The sequence below is a fragment of the Peromyscus maniculatus genome, chromosome 8 (assembly GCF_049852395.1).
Source record: "Peromyscus maniculatus bairdii isolate BWxNUB_F1_BW_parent chromosome 8, HU_Pman_BW_mat_3.1, whole genome shotgun sequence".
Taxonomy (NCBI): Eukaryota; Metazoa; Chordata; class Mammalia; order Rodentia; family Cricetidae; genus Peromyscus; species Peromyscus maniculatus.
Genome location: NC_134859.1, coordinates 38,589,454 through 38,603,829, shown reverse-complemented (window position 1 = coordinate 38,603,829; position 14,376 = coordinate 38,589,454). Strand labels below are relative to the sequence as shown.

General features: G+C 36.6%; 1 protein-coding gene across 2 annotated transcripts in view; it reads right to left on the bottom strand.

Annotated features, from left to right (window-relative positions):
• Fnip1 (folliculin interacting protein 1) overlaps positions 1-14,376 on the bottom strand; it is an 88,278-nt gene that overhangs the window by 20,162 nt on the left and 53,740 nt on the right. The window contains exons 7-11 of one of the 2 annotated variants that reach the window (XM_006984860.4): positions 13,696-13,779; positions 12,120-12,191; positions 9,128-9,263; positions 6,815-7,016; positions 1,730-1,815 (exon numbers count right to left, since the gene is read on the bottom strand). In XM_006984860.4, the coding sequence (XP_006984922.1) occupies positions 1,730-1,815; positions 6,815-7,016; positions 9,128-9,263; positions 12,120-12,191; positions 13,696-13,779 (580 nt within the window). The remainder of the gene's footprint in view (positions 1-1,729; positions 1,816-6,814; positions 7,017-9,127; positions 9,264-12,119; positions 12,192-13,695; positions 13,780-14,376) is intronic. The other variant, XM_006984861.4, reaches the window with a different exon arrangement.

Below are 14,376 nucleotides of genomic sequence, written 5' to 3'. Positions count from 1 at the left end.
TCTACCTTCTATCTCACTTCTATCTCAGTAGGGGTACTGGGATTACAGATGTGTGCCACATCTGTCCTTTTTATATAGGTTTAAGGGCTCAAACTCAAGTCATTAGGCTTAAACAGCAAGAGTTTTAGCTGCTGAGCTATCTCATTACTGCCCCCAAAAGTTCTATTGACTCTTTAACCAATATTAACACAATGTATTAACCAATATGAAGACAATACAATATAATATACAAAAATAGCAGACAGGTCACTTTAGAAAGTTCTTGGGAGAACATAAAAAAAATCACTGCAGAGAACTTAAAAATGAGTAAGAACTAAAGACATTTTACTGGGCATGGTATCAAATATATCAAATTCTGGCCCTTGGGAGGCAGAGGCTAGAGGACGGCTCTAAGTATGGGGTCAGCCTGGCCTACAGAGTTAAGTCCCAGGCCAGCCAGGGATACGCAGTGAGACTCTGTCTCAAAAAATTCACTGAACAACAATGAAAAGTTAAAGATAATTTAAATAAGGTAAAAATAAAACTTTTGTAACAAGAATTTTATAGATTGAGTTCTATAAAAACAAATAGGAATATAACACAAATTAGTAATAAAAATATTATTTTTTAATTTATATTTTATGTGAATGAGTGCTTGCTGACTGCATGTACATGTACCGCATGTGTGGCTGGTGCCTGCTGAGGCCAAAAGAGGGCATCATATTCTTTGGAATTGTTGTTACAGATGGCTATGACCTGCCATGTGTGTGCTGAGAACCAAACATGGGTCCTCCTGCAAGAGCAGTAAGTGCTCTCAACTGCTGAGTCATCATCTCTCAAGCTCCCTGCAATGGTTTGAAAAAAAATGGCCCCCAAAAGGGAGTGGCAGTTTTAGGAGGTGTGGCCTTCTTGGAGTAGGTGTGGTCTTGTTGAAGGAAGTATGTCACTGTGGAAGTGGGCTTTGAGGTCTCCTATATGTTCAAGCCACACCCAGCATCTCAGTTCACTTCGTGTTGCCTTCCCATGAAGATGTAGCCAGCACAATGTCTGTCTGCATGCCGCCATGCTCTCCACCATGATGATTATAATAGACTAAACCTCTGAAACTGTAAGCCACCACCCCAATTAAGTGTTTTCCTTTATAAGAGTTGCCATGGTCATGGTGTCTCTTCATAGCAACAGACCCAAATAAACACCCCCAGATACATATGTTAAAATTTATTTATGAGGAACTTTCTTATAGTTACTTTATTATGCCTAAAGATATGCATGTCTTAACTGAGATAGTAAAATTTCATGTGAAATAAGCTAACTCTATACCTATCCTGAGAGAACAAAACATACATCTTCTTGAACAAGGAGCTCTTCTTATTTTTGTGTCTCAAATGGTCTAATATTAAAACTGTACCCCAACAACTCCCAAGTGTGATTTAATAACATAACTGCCTTACTGATGGCACTCTCATATGGTCATGAGACAAAAGAAATTTGAAGAGCTGCATTTCCAGTACTCTGGAAGCTAAGGCAAGAAAACCACAAGTGCCAAGTTAGCCTTGGCAACACAGTAAGACCCTGTCTGAAAAACAAATAAGAACAAAACAAAACAAAATGCCAACAACAAAACAAAAAAAGAAACTTAAATAACTAAATCTTATATAAACAAGTTAAACTGTCTTCCTCTGTAAATAATTATCTTCTTAAATATACTATAAAACAGGTCTATATTGTGGCAAAATAAGGAGTAAATTACCTGAACTCAGTTAGGGCATCAACTATGCGATTGTATGCCAAACTTCTCTGGCTGGCATCAGCTGATCTCCTGCTCATTTTCATAGCCTTGAAAACAATCATTACATAGTTAATTCTTAAACTAATCTTAGTCAAAACACTGGAGGAAAGAAAGAACCTTAATACACATTATCTACAGTGGCTTTCTCTCCTATATCTTTGGTCATTAATGATTGTTACAAAATGTTAAAAATTCAACTGTTAAAATGTCTCTGTGGTAACAAACTGTAAAACATCTACACACAAAGAATTTAATGTTGACAGTCTGCAGGCTGCAATAACAAAAACTTCTGGCTTTTGAGACAAGGTCTCATTCTATCACCTAGGCTACCCTGAACTATACCTCAGAGTGGCCTCAAACTTTTGGTAATCCTCCTGTCCCAGCCTACCAACTGCTACGATTATAGGTATGCACTGCCACAACCAGCTACTTTTTCTCTAAACAAAGCACACAGGAACTCATTAAGAGATCATGGTATGTCACAGGTAACATTCTTAATACCTTATGAAAAATCGAAAATTTAATACAATTCAACTAAAGAATCTCTCAAGTCATAACATGGTATTTGCTTGTTTCCCTCTCCTTTTCCCACCCCAATCAGCACTGAGGAACAAATGCACCCCTTGGACAGCTAGGTAGGCTCTTTAACTGAACAACCCTGGCCAGGTACTTCTTTTCTCTCCTCTCCTCTTCTCTCTTCTCCTCTCCTCCTGCCCTCCCCCCTTTCTTTGTGGGGCTTTTGGTTTGTTTGTTTGTTTGTTTGTTTTTTGATAGAATTTGGCTCTCCTGGAACTCACTTTATAGATCAGGCTGGCCTTGAACTCACAGAGTTCATGAGCACCACCATGCCCAGCTACTTGTTTTCTTAATAGCACATTCAGTGGAAAATGAAAAGCTTTCATCTAGGTAGAAAGATAGTGGGCCAGGATTCAGATGGTGGATGTTAAAAAAGAAAAATCTAACTTTTTCAATGAGAACTGAATTCTGCATTCTTCATGTAACTACAAATTGATTAAACAAAATTCTACATATTTAAAGTTCCATTATTCTAAGCTGAGGACAAAGATCAAGCTTCATAGGCAGAAAGTAAAACTCATTGTTAAGAAACTTGCAATTTGCAGGGCGGTGGTGGCATACGCCTTTAATCCCAGCACTCTGGAGGCAGAGGCAGGTGATCTCTGTGAGTTCGAGGCCAGCATGTATGTCTTCTAAGCAAGTTCCAAGATAGCCAAGGCTACACAGAGAAATCCTGTCTCAAAAACCAAAAAAAGAAAGAAAGAAACTTGCAACTGGTAACATGAATGTTCCTTTTGCAGAATTTAGTGTTGTCCTTTAATCTTGCTAACATCATTTTAAAACTACAACACAAATCTCCAAGAGTGGTATAAGCATCAAAATAATTACCATGGTGCTTAGAAACAAAAATTAATAAAATAATAGAAGTGAGTATTTTGCAAGCTGGTTCTAGAAGAAATGCTTATCAAATTCTATCAATTATTTTATAATTTCTATTATTAAGTTACATTCACTTATGTAAATGTATCCAGTTTCATCACTCTATAATCAATATTCCAAATTGCAGAAAAGTCATTAAAACATGGAAACATTTAAAGTAATCTTTAATGAGTTCTTACACTGCCTATCAAATTTTATAGTTTTATAAAATTCTTTTCTAAGTAGGTAGTGCGTGCTGCAACCCTGCACCTGATAGATGAAGACAGGACTGAGCACCAAGCCAGAGTAGGCTATAGAATAGGACCCATCTCAACCAAACCAAACCAAACCAAACCAAATCAAACCAAACCAAACCGAAAGATCCAACCCCAAACGACAGCCATTATAAAATAATTTTCAAGTTACTCAAAATGTTTTAGGCACAAGAACTACAAATTTATCAACTTTGATGATAGAAATCAACGCAAAAGGAGAGCAGCCAACTTAATATATAAACTATTGTTTTATTTTTATATATTTATTATTTTATTATATATATCCAGTATCTAACTTGAAAAAATTAGACAGCATTTACTCACTTGTGCAGAGTTATCTATTTGTATTTTAATTGATTGAATGTAAACAAGCATCTGTGTATTCGTAGAGGCAGAAAATCCCCCTCCTTTTGTTGGGACAAGGTTTCTCTGTGTAGCCCTGGCTGTCCTGGAACTCTTTCTGTAGACCAGGGTGGTCTTAAACTCAAGAGACCACCTGCCTCTGCCTCCAAGTGCAGGGATTAAGGGCGTGCACCACCTCCTCCCAACTTGCTGGCCTTTTTAATTTTGTAATTTTAATTTTTTTGCCCCTCTTTTTAACCTCTTTTAAATATATTGCCCAATTAATCTTTCTACAGCAAACCCTCAAAAGAGCCTTAAAAAGGATGTCAAAACTCCCTGGTCAAGCACTCCTGTGGTTCTTTGTAACTGAGCTCTGACTATTCACTCCTCCTCCTCATATTCTTTCCAAATTCTGTGGCAGGGATTAAGAACTTTAGTCATAGCTACTAATCAGTTAGCACAACTTTTGGGAATCTTTGTCAAGAAATAATCTGTAAAGTTCACTAAGACATTAACTATAAAAAAAAAATCACAAATGTCCTAAATGGAAAATTATTTAAAATGAGAAAAATCATTAACTATATTTAAAATAATTTGTCAAAATTAGATCAATTTTGCAACATAAATTTTCCACATGAATATTACAATTATTGTTTTGTTAATGGTCTGGCAACTTAAAAAATATTCACCAAGAATAATCTCTACCAAGTAAGAGTACAATATGCACACAAGCAGCCTTACAAGCAGCCCGGCCTGGGAAGATTTCTTGCCAACTGCCAACCAATCCCCTTGAGCAGTGAAGACAACAACTTGTTCAGTTTCTCCTTTATCTGATTTCCAAAGATTTAAACCCTGACACAGATACCTTTTAAGATAAGCCCAAATGAAGACTTCATATCAGAAAGTCATATTTGTCTTTCCTCAGTAATAAAAAACCTAACAAACCTTCACTTGTTCATTTTTTTAGCTATCTGTAGGTTTTTATTCTGTATTTTTCTATTTTTTAAGCTTAGGCATTTGTTTCATATACTATTAGAAGAATTTGACATAAACAATTCATTCCTCATAAAACACTCTCCTGACCGGGGGTTAGGGGAGGGGGTGGCACACGCCTTTAACCCCAGAACTCAGGAGGCAGAGTTAGGTGGATTTCTATGAGGTTTGAGGCCAGTCTGATCTACAGAGCAAGTTCCAGGAGAGTCAGAGCTACATAGAGAAACCCTGAATTGAAAAAAAACAAAACAAAACAATAAACCACTCTCTCATTGGCTTCCCCCAAAAGTTCTTTCCTCCTGGCCGAGTGGCCAGTCCTTCTCTATTTCCACTATTCTTTCCCCTGTGTTCAGATACTGTTAAAATATCAGATGAGTTTTGTGCATGGCGATAGATATGGATCTATTTGCAATCTTTTACATGTTGATGTCCAGTTATGCCAGCACCATTTTTGAAGATGCCTTCTTTTTTCCATTGTACAGTTTTGGCTTCTTTGTCAAAAATCAGGTGTTCATAGGTGTGAGTGAGTGAGTGAGTGAGTGAGTGAGTGAGTGTGTGTGTGTGTGTGTGTGTATTAATGTCAGTGTCTTCAATGTGATTTCATTGGTCCACATGGTATTGGTTTTTATGCCAATACCAAGCTGTTTTTATTACAATAGCTCTAGAGAAGAGTTTGAGGTCAGGGATGATGATGCCTCTAGAGGCTGCTTTATTGTACAAGATTGTTTTAGCTAACCTGGATTTTTTTGTTTGTTTGTTTGTTTGTTTGTTTTTTCATATGAAGCTGAGTATTGTTCTTTCCAGGTCTGTGAAGAACTGTGTTGGGATTTTGATGGGGACTGCACTGAATCTGTAGATTGCTTTTGGTAAGATTGCCATTTTTACTATATTAATTCTGCCTATCCATGAGCATAGGAGATCTTTCCATTTTCTGATATCTTCTTCAATTTCTTTCTTCAGAAACTTAAAGTTCTTGTCATACAGGTCTTTCATCACTTACTTAGTTAGAGTTACCCCAAGGTGTTTTATAGTGAGACAGTTATGAAGCTTGATCTGCTTAAGGGGCCCCCTGGCAGTAGGATCAGGATCCATCCCTGGTGCATGTGCAGGCTTTCTGGAGCCCACTACCTATGGTGGGATACCTTGCACAGCCTTGATGTAGGGGGAGGGGCTTGGACCTGCCTCTGCTGAATGTACCAGACTCTTCTGACTCCCCATGGGAGGCCATACATACGTTGTTGGAGGAGGTAATGGGGGGTAGGCTAGAGGAGGGAGGCTGGAGGGGCAGGAGGAGGGAAGAGAGGAGGTTCCGTGGTTGGTATGTAAAACGAATAAAAAATTCCTTAATAAAAAAAAAATCTGGGCTGGAGAGATGGCTCAGAGGTTAAGAGCACCGACTGCTCTTCCAGAGGTCCTGAGTTCAATTCCCAGCACCCACATGGTGGCTCACAACCATCTGTAATGAGATCTGGCACCCTCTTCTGTGTACATAATAAATAAATAAATCTTTTAAAAAAAAAAAAATCTGATGACTGAACTCTAGGTCCTCTCCCCTCTTCCTACTTCATAATAAATCAGTTTTATGCCTTCAACTACCTTCTGTACACTGATTTAACTCTAAAACCACAAGGAAACAGAGAGAGGAACGTAAAGAATGCTGTTCTATTTTACTTCAGAACACTTACCAGCACCTAAAATACATCCATTTATTCACCTGCTATTTTATGAGCTCAGGAGTGCCCATACATTTTTCTTCAGTTACTATAACTGTCTGGTATGCCCTTAAAGATTTATTTTCTAAATGAATAAGCTGTCTTAGGCCTTTGACTAAAACAGTAAACTCCTTTAACAACACTGAGTCTGCTTGCAACTCCTGGAACATGTTGTAAAGCAATTTCAAAACAGCTGTCAAATTTTTGCCAAATGAATAAACATAACTCTTAATAAAGAGAATAAGATGTAAAGTAATAGATAAAAATAAGATAGAAAGGACTACACTTACCTGTTCTATTGCACTCTTTAATTTGTTCATGTGGCTTTCAAAGAGAGGAAAATGTGAAAAAAAGAATTCATTGAATTTGTTATTTTCATCTTCATCTTTGGACAATGAAAAGATTACCCCAATTGCAATCTTCTTTTTCCTCACAATTCCTGGGTTAGGGCCACAACTTTCATCTGACAGATTAAAGCTTTCTTCTATAGACCTTAAAAATAAATGTTTTTGTTTAAAACACCAATAGTTTATCTCCCTGCTAATTCAATGTAGGTGAGCAAAAGCTTTTCTGCTGTTTCATCAAATTAACTGTAAATTTACAATGTTATAACAATTGTCACCTCTCCAAGAAAACTACCTATTCTTTCATTGTTTTCAAAGAAAGTTCACCACAGTCAAGTTGGGGGTGGCTGGGAATTTTGCCTCTTATTAGAAGTCATTAAAGAAACAGATAATCCCAATTCTAAAATAAGCTAAAAATGTCTGAATTTTAAGATAAAAGAGAAAGGAAAGGAGGAAACATGAAGTTTCTATATCTATACCTGTACTTTAAAAAAATCTTGAGAATAAGCAAGTTGCCCAAATAGAACCACAAAAAATTAAAACACCAAAATATGTGCTGCAAGAATGAAAGTGCTAACCATAGAACTCTTGGGAGAAAACAAAGGGCTTCAGAATACTAATTGGTGATGATTTCTTTGATAGAACAGAAAAGTCACAGGCAACAACAAATAAAAAATTTGTATCCAAGGACATCATCATCAACAGATGGGAAAAGCAATCCACAGAATGGTAGAAATTATGTGCAAATCATGTCCCTGGTAAGGAACTAATATTCAAAATATTCAAAGAAGTCTCCTAACTCATCAACAGCAACAGTAACAAAAACAAATATGCTGGGAGCAAAGAGTTGAATATATACTCTTCTGAAGATGATGTACAAATGACCAAAAAGCACTTGTAAATCATTTCAGGTTCATTAGGATGGCAATTAGTAAGGGGTGGGACTGAGAGTGCAGCTTAGTGGTAGAGTACGACCAGTGGTACAATGTTTGCCTCACATGTGGGCTCCCTTACACAGGACCAAAACAAAACAAAACAAAGCCAGAAGATAACATGTTGGTGAGCATACAAAGATATCAGAATTGTTTTACATTGCAAATGTGAAATCATACAGTCACTATATGGCAGTTCCTCAAAAATTTAAAATAGAATGACCATATGACTCAGTAAACCCACTTCTGGGCATATACCCAAAAGGATAGAAGGCACAGACTGAAATTTTTATATATTCATAGCAGTATTATTCACAACAGCTAAAAAGTAGAAACAATCTATGTATTCATGGACAGGTTAATGGACAAAGAAAATGTAGTTCTTTCTTCCACGTGTGTGCGCATGGGCACATGTGTGCTTACATGTAAGTAGGTATGTGTATAGAGGCCAAAGGTGGACATTGGGTATCTGCCTAATCATTTTCCACCTTGTTTTTGGAGATGGGGACTCTCACTGAATCTGGAGTTCATCAATTCAGCTAGACAGTATGGCCAACAAACTCCGTGTATCCTGTCTTTGCTTCCCCAGTGCTGGGATAACAGGTGCACCTGAATTTTCATATGGGAAATGTGCTAGAGCTCTAAACTCAAGTTCCCATGTTTACACAGCAAGCACTTTACTGACAGTGCCATTCCTCCAGCCCCTCAAATGTATTTACAATGCAATGTTATTTAGCCATAAATATGAATTTCTTACATATGCTACAACATGGATGAATTTCAACAATATACTAAACAAAATAAGCCAAATATAAAAGGATGAGCACTGCATGACTCCACTTTTACAAGGTACTTATAGCTGTTAATTTATGGAGATAAAAACAGAACAGTAAGATGGCTCCACCATTAGGATCACTGCCTGTTACTCTCTCTCTAGGACTCCAATGCTCTCTTCTGGCTTTCATGGGTACCTGTACAAAGTGGCATGCATTCTCACAGACATACAGACAAACCCAAAACTAAAGACTTTCAAACTACAAAAATTTAAAAGTAGAAAAATGGTCGCAAATGGCAAATGTTTTAGTTTGGGGAGATGAAAAGTTCAGATCTTAACCAGTAGTGATGGTGAGAAGGTAGTGTCACTAAACCATATGGTAAAAATGATTAAAACAAAAAATCAGTTTTGTCTGTCTTACCACAATTAAAAAAACTGATAAAAGTTTTTAGCTACAGACTTCAAATATACAAAATGTAAGTCTCAAGCGCTAAAAACCTTACACAAACATGTATTTAGGGAATTAGTCAGTCTTGGTCAACTCCAACTTACCATCTAGGAAATACCCCATTTTCCAAACTTGTTGTTTGGCTACGTCGCCAGCGTCGCTGGTAGCTGCTGGCACAGCTTCGGGTAAGTGAAGAATTTGGGGAGGGAAACGGGGTGATGAGTAAGCTGCTCAGAGATGCTGTTAAGTTAGAAGAACATGTGTAATCATTAGTCAATGTATAAACACGGTGATAGGTTTCTTTCTGACAGATGGAAGAACAGAGTAAACCAAATATTTTGTTTAATAAATTTCTCTAAATTTTCCATTTTAAAAAGTACTTGGAGTAAAGCCTCAGAGGAGAAAACTCATGTATTAATACTATATTTATAAGAGTCTCTTAGACAATCATTTTTGGCACTGTACAACTCAGAAAAAATGCTGCTCGCAACTATCACTTCTTAAGACATCCTAAATGTCCACGAATTTGGCTGAACCCTCACCATTCATAAAGGAAACCTATGCCATTAGAAGTGATTACAGATGGCTCTTAAGAAGAAAGAACATCTGAAATCAGCGTCTGAATGTCATTCAAATGGGTCACTTACAGTACTCATAGATTACTCACACACAGATTGTCAAAGCTAACACATTTTAATAAGTCTTTACCTAAGTGTCAAAAAACAGCAGACCCTACATATTACTCTCTGGAGCTAAGGTGGCAGACAGAGACCAGTAGACTCCATTTGTACAGTATATAAATGCTTCAAGGCACCATGTTGTACTTGATAAATGAGTACAACTTTATTTGTAAATTTGAATATTTTCTCGTTTTAAAGTTTTATGTTTATTACTTTAAATTGTGTGTGTGTGTGTGTGTGTGTGTGTGTGTGTGTGTGTGTGTGTGTGTGTGTGTGTCAGGGTAATAGACATGAGAAAGAAGGTGCCAGAGAAGACTAGAAGCTCAGATCTGCAGTTACAGGCAGTTGTGAGCCACCTGACATGGGTGCTGGGAACCAAATTTGGGTCCTTTGAAGGAGCAGTATATACTCTTAACCACTGAACCATCTGTCTACTTACTTATTTGTAAAAATTTTAATAAAATTTTCCAGATTTTAATAAATCTGGAAAAAAAAAACCCAAAAACCAGAATACTGCTACAAGAGAAGACTAAACTCCAGATCAAAAAGAAACAAAGGGTAGGAACTAAGAGAAACAGACTGTATTCTCAGTTAAAAAAACAAAAACAAAAAACCTCAACTAGAAAAGAGGGGTGAGGGTATAAAGATCCAGGTACTTCTTATTAGTGTGTTTTAGCCCCAACTGTCTATCAAAATCAGCTGAGCTTTTTATCTTGTTTCTTATATATTCTGTACTAAATCAGTCTTTGAGAATAGAGTTCATGCATCTAAACTTCTTATCTTTGAAAGTTCATGTTATTATAACTCATAAAGATCAAAACACAGGATAAAGTTAAAATTGCAGTTTATACTCAAACCGACTCACAGTAATAGTAAGGGTAGGTACACAATGTGAGAAGGCCTGCCATGAAGCACAGGAATCAAGTTCACAATGTCTAATAGGACTGCAAGACCAAGATGAGGACTCTTCTTATTAATGGTTTGAAGCCCCAACATACACTTCTAGTTTTAACTGGAAATGCCTTTGCCTGGCTAACTCCTTTTTATTTTCTAAGACACAATTCAAGAAGCCCTGCCTCTCTGTAATGCATTCCTGGTACTTGTCCCTTGCCCAGGGTAAGCTAGGTGTCTTTTTTCTGAGCACAAATCTATCATCACTGAACATATTGCACAGATGATTTCAATTTCTGTTTTATCTCTATACTAGCTAACAGCAAGCAGATGTAAGCTGACATGGTTTTACTACTATGGTTTATTTTTTTATTTTTTTATTTTTATTTTTAAAGATTTTTATTTATTTATTATGTATACAGCATGTATGACAGCAGGCCAGAAGAGGGCACCAGATCTCATTACAGATGGTTGTGAGCCACCACGTGGTTGCTGGGAATTGAACTCAGGACCTCTGGAAGAGCAGTCAGTGCTCTTAACTGCTGAGCCATCTCTCCAGCCCCTACTATGGTTTTTAAGTAGTGTCCTGAGCAATTTTTTTGTCTTGTCCTGACTAAGCCTAAGATAATGGTTTGTGATCTTCTGTCAGGAGGATCCAACCTTTTGCAACCTGATGCTGTCATCTACAAAATCTTCATAATCAGGGTCCCACACAATATAACAAACAGATAAACAAACAAAAAAACCTGTAATTACAATGCTCATAATAGGTTTTTTTTGGTTCTTTGAGACAAGGTTTCTCTGTGTAACAGCCTTGGATGTCCTGTAATTTGCTCTGTAGAACAGGCTGACCTCAAACTCACAGAGATCCCCCTGCCTTTGTCTCCCAAGTGCTAGGATTAAAGGCATGCATCTCCATCATCCAGCTAGCTAATGCTTTGAATAAATTTATGATTTTTGTATTAGGCCATGTAAATTTATGATTTTTGTATTTTGTATTGTAGCTATCCTTGGTCACATATTGGTTGAACATGCTTGATAGAGCACACCCTACCAAACACATCTAAGAGTAAACATTTAAAATATAAAATTTAAGAAACTTCTTCCTAGCCGGGTGGTAGTGGCGCACATCTTTAATCCCAGCACTCGGGAGGCAGAGGCAGGCGGATTTCTATGAGTTCGAGGCCAGCCTGGTCTACAGAGCGAGATCCAGGACAGGCACCAAAACTACGCAGAGAAACTCTGTCTCAAAAAAAAAAAACAAAACAAAAAAAAAAAAAGAAAGGAAGGAAGAAAGAAAGAAAGAAAGAAAGAAAGAAAGAAAGAAAGAAAGAAAGAAAGAAAGAAAGAAAGAAAGAAAGGGAAAAAAAAAAACCTTCCTATCCTTTCTACAACCCTGTGGGAAATGTCAATATGAACAAACTAATACAGAATTAGACAATATAGACAGAGATAAAAACAAAATCAATGCTAGCTAATAAGAATCTCAGAAAAAAGCAGAGTTAGTTTGTGAACCTGACATTACCAGAGCGTGCTATGCCGCTGTCTCTGTCCTCATTCGGTTCTCTTCCTGGCATGTCCATTGGATTGCTGTGAACTACAAATCAAGACAAATGGTCAGTCATAAACTATATTATTATTAAGGTGGATGTTGCTCCTTTTAAATGGCAAACTAGATCATGCTTCACCTCATTGCATTCCTTTTTCAATAACATGGCACCAACCCAACACAAGGAGCTATAATTCAGTTGAACAAGCTTTCAGATCTATTGGAAGATTTACCATGTGATGCAAACTATCCAAGATATAGACTCCAGGAGTGACTAAAATTCATATGTTAAGAACACAGCCAAATATAGAAATTCATACTATTAAATGAAGAAGGGTATGAATATTAGTTACTGAGGTCAAGTGACAACTCCATGGTAGTTTGCTCTGATTATATCTGTAACAATGTTTAAACATAAGCATAAGAAATAAGAATTAAAGCTTTGTAATAAAACATTTGTTTAAATTTTTTTTAAAAAATTTGTTTAAATAGTATGATACCAATCTTGTTTAAAAACTAGTAGGGGGGCCAAGGATATAAATTAGTGATAGAGCACTGGCCTAGAACATATATAAGACCACTGCACTGGAAAAACAACAAAACAACAAAATAAAAAGCAAAATTAAGTATAAGTACTGGCAGGATAGCTTGTATATTTTTTTAAACCTAGTTTTATATTTTCCAAATTTTCTAGGATAGATATGAATTGCTCACACCTACCATTTATATGGAAAATAAGTTCTAATTAAAATAAGAAGTAGAAAAGCAGGGTGTGGTGACAAATATGTGTAATCCCACCACTCAGGAGATTTAGGTAGGAGAATTTCAAATTTAAGGCCGGCTGGGTCTATGTTGAAGAGATTGAAAATAATAAACAACAATAAATAAATCTGTAGACTGATGATTTCTACTAGAAAAGGATAATGCAAGATCAGTGTGTGCATGCAATGTGTGAAAAAGTGGAACAGGACCGTGTTCCTGCATATATAAGCAAGACACACACTCTGCAATAATGTAATGATATGAGGAATTATGCTCACATGCCTTTTATATAGTGTTAAAACAGTGCTTGTTCATCTAAATCTTAGCTCCAAGAAAAGTTGTTCTTAGGAAGAGTGCAGATCAGAAACTTTGCAACAATTATAAAGATCAGATATTTCCAGCAATTGGTGAATTACAATACAAAAGCTTCTTAGCCATGGAAACAAGATAGCATAACATTAACATTTCCAAGGAGCAGTATAACTAATTACTAAGCTAACTACATACTAAATTTTTCTTTAAGAGTCTGAAGTTTAAAATTATTATGACATACTGAGGAAAGAAATGACAAACAAATTTCATAAAAACATCAGTCCTGTTGATAACACATTTTGTGAAAACTTTAGGAACATACCCAGTGGAAAGCAGTACATTCCTATACTTTGTAAGCGATGCTTTCTAAACCACAACCTCCCAACTTCATTCTCTACACTCTCTTGTTTCCACAGCTTAACTAGATTCTAGCCGCTAGGGCACACCAACTAGTCTACCCACACAGCACATGGCAAACCTGCAAAGAAAGAGGCACTCCTGATCAGGCGGAGCGGACCCTGCTCAGAGAATGCCCGCCTGGGGCTGCAGAACTGTGAAAGACCTATATGGCAAAAATGTAAAATACACATGAAAGAGGCCTGTTAGAGAAGCCACACTGAGTCAGGAAAATAAGGTGAGGTAAGGCAACACAGAAGCAGACCAACAGGTAAAGCACAGGAACTTTTAACCAAGCAAGAACAATTCAAGTCATTTTCCCTATTGGAAAAAGTATACTTCTCTTTTTAGTCATAGTTTATGTCAAAAAATAGTTTCATGCCTATTTATGAATAAATTCATTTATAACAACAGAAATAAGCTTCTGTTACAAAAGACAGAACTATTTCAAGTGTTCATTCTAACATAAAACATTTTAAATATTCAAAGATGTAATAGTATCTACATAATTTAATGTCTGCCAAAGAAACTTGTTTTTAAAAGCCAGTTTTTTTAAGACTTCAATATTCTCCTGCAAATGCGGTTAAAAAGACCATGTTACCACACTTAGCATAAGAACACAGCATACCTATCAAGGAATTTTATTGACAAATAAGCACAAAAATTGCTAGCCCAGTAATAAGCTACAAAGTAACTGAAGAAATTATGTTTTTAGAACTGTTGTTAGCCACCATGAAAACAGGAGACACAGTACAGCCTATAA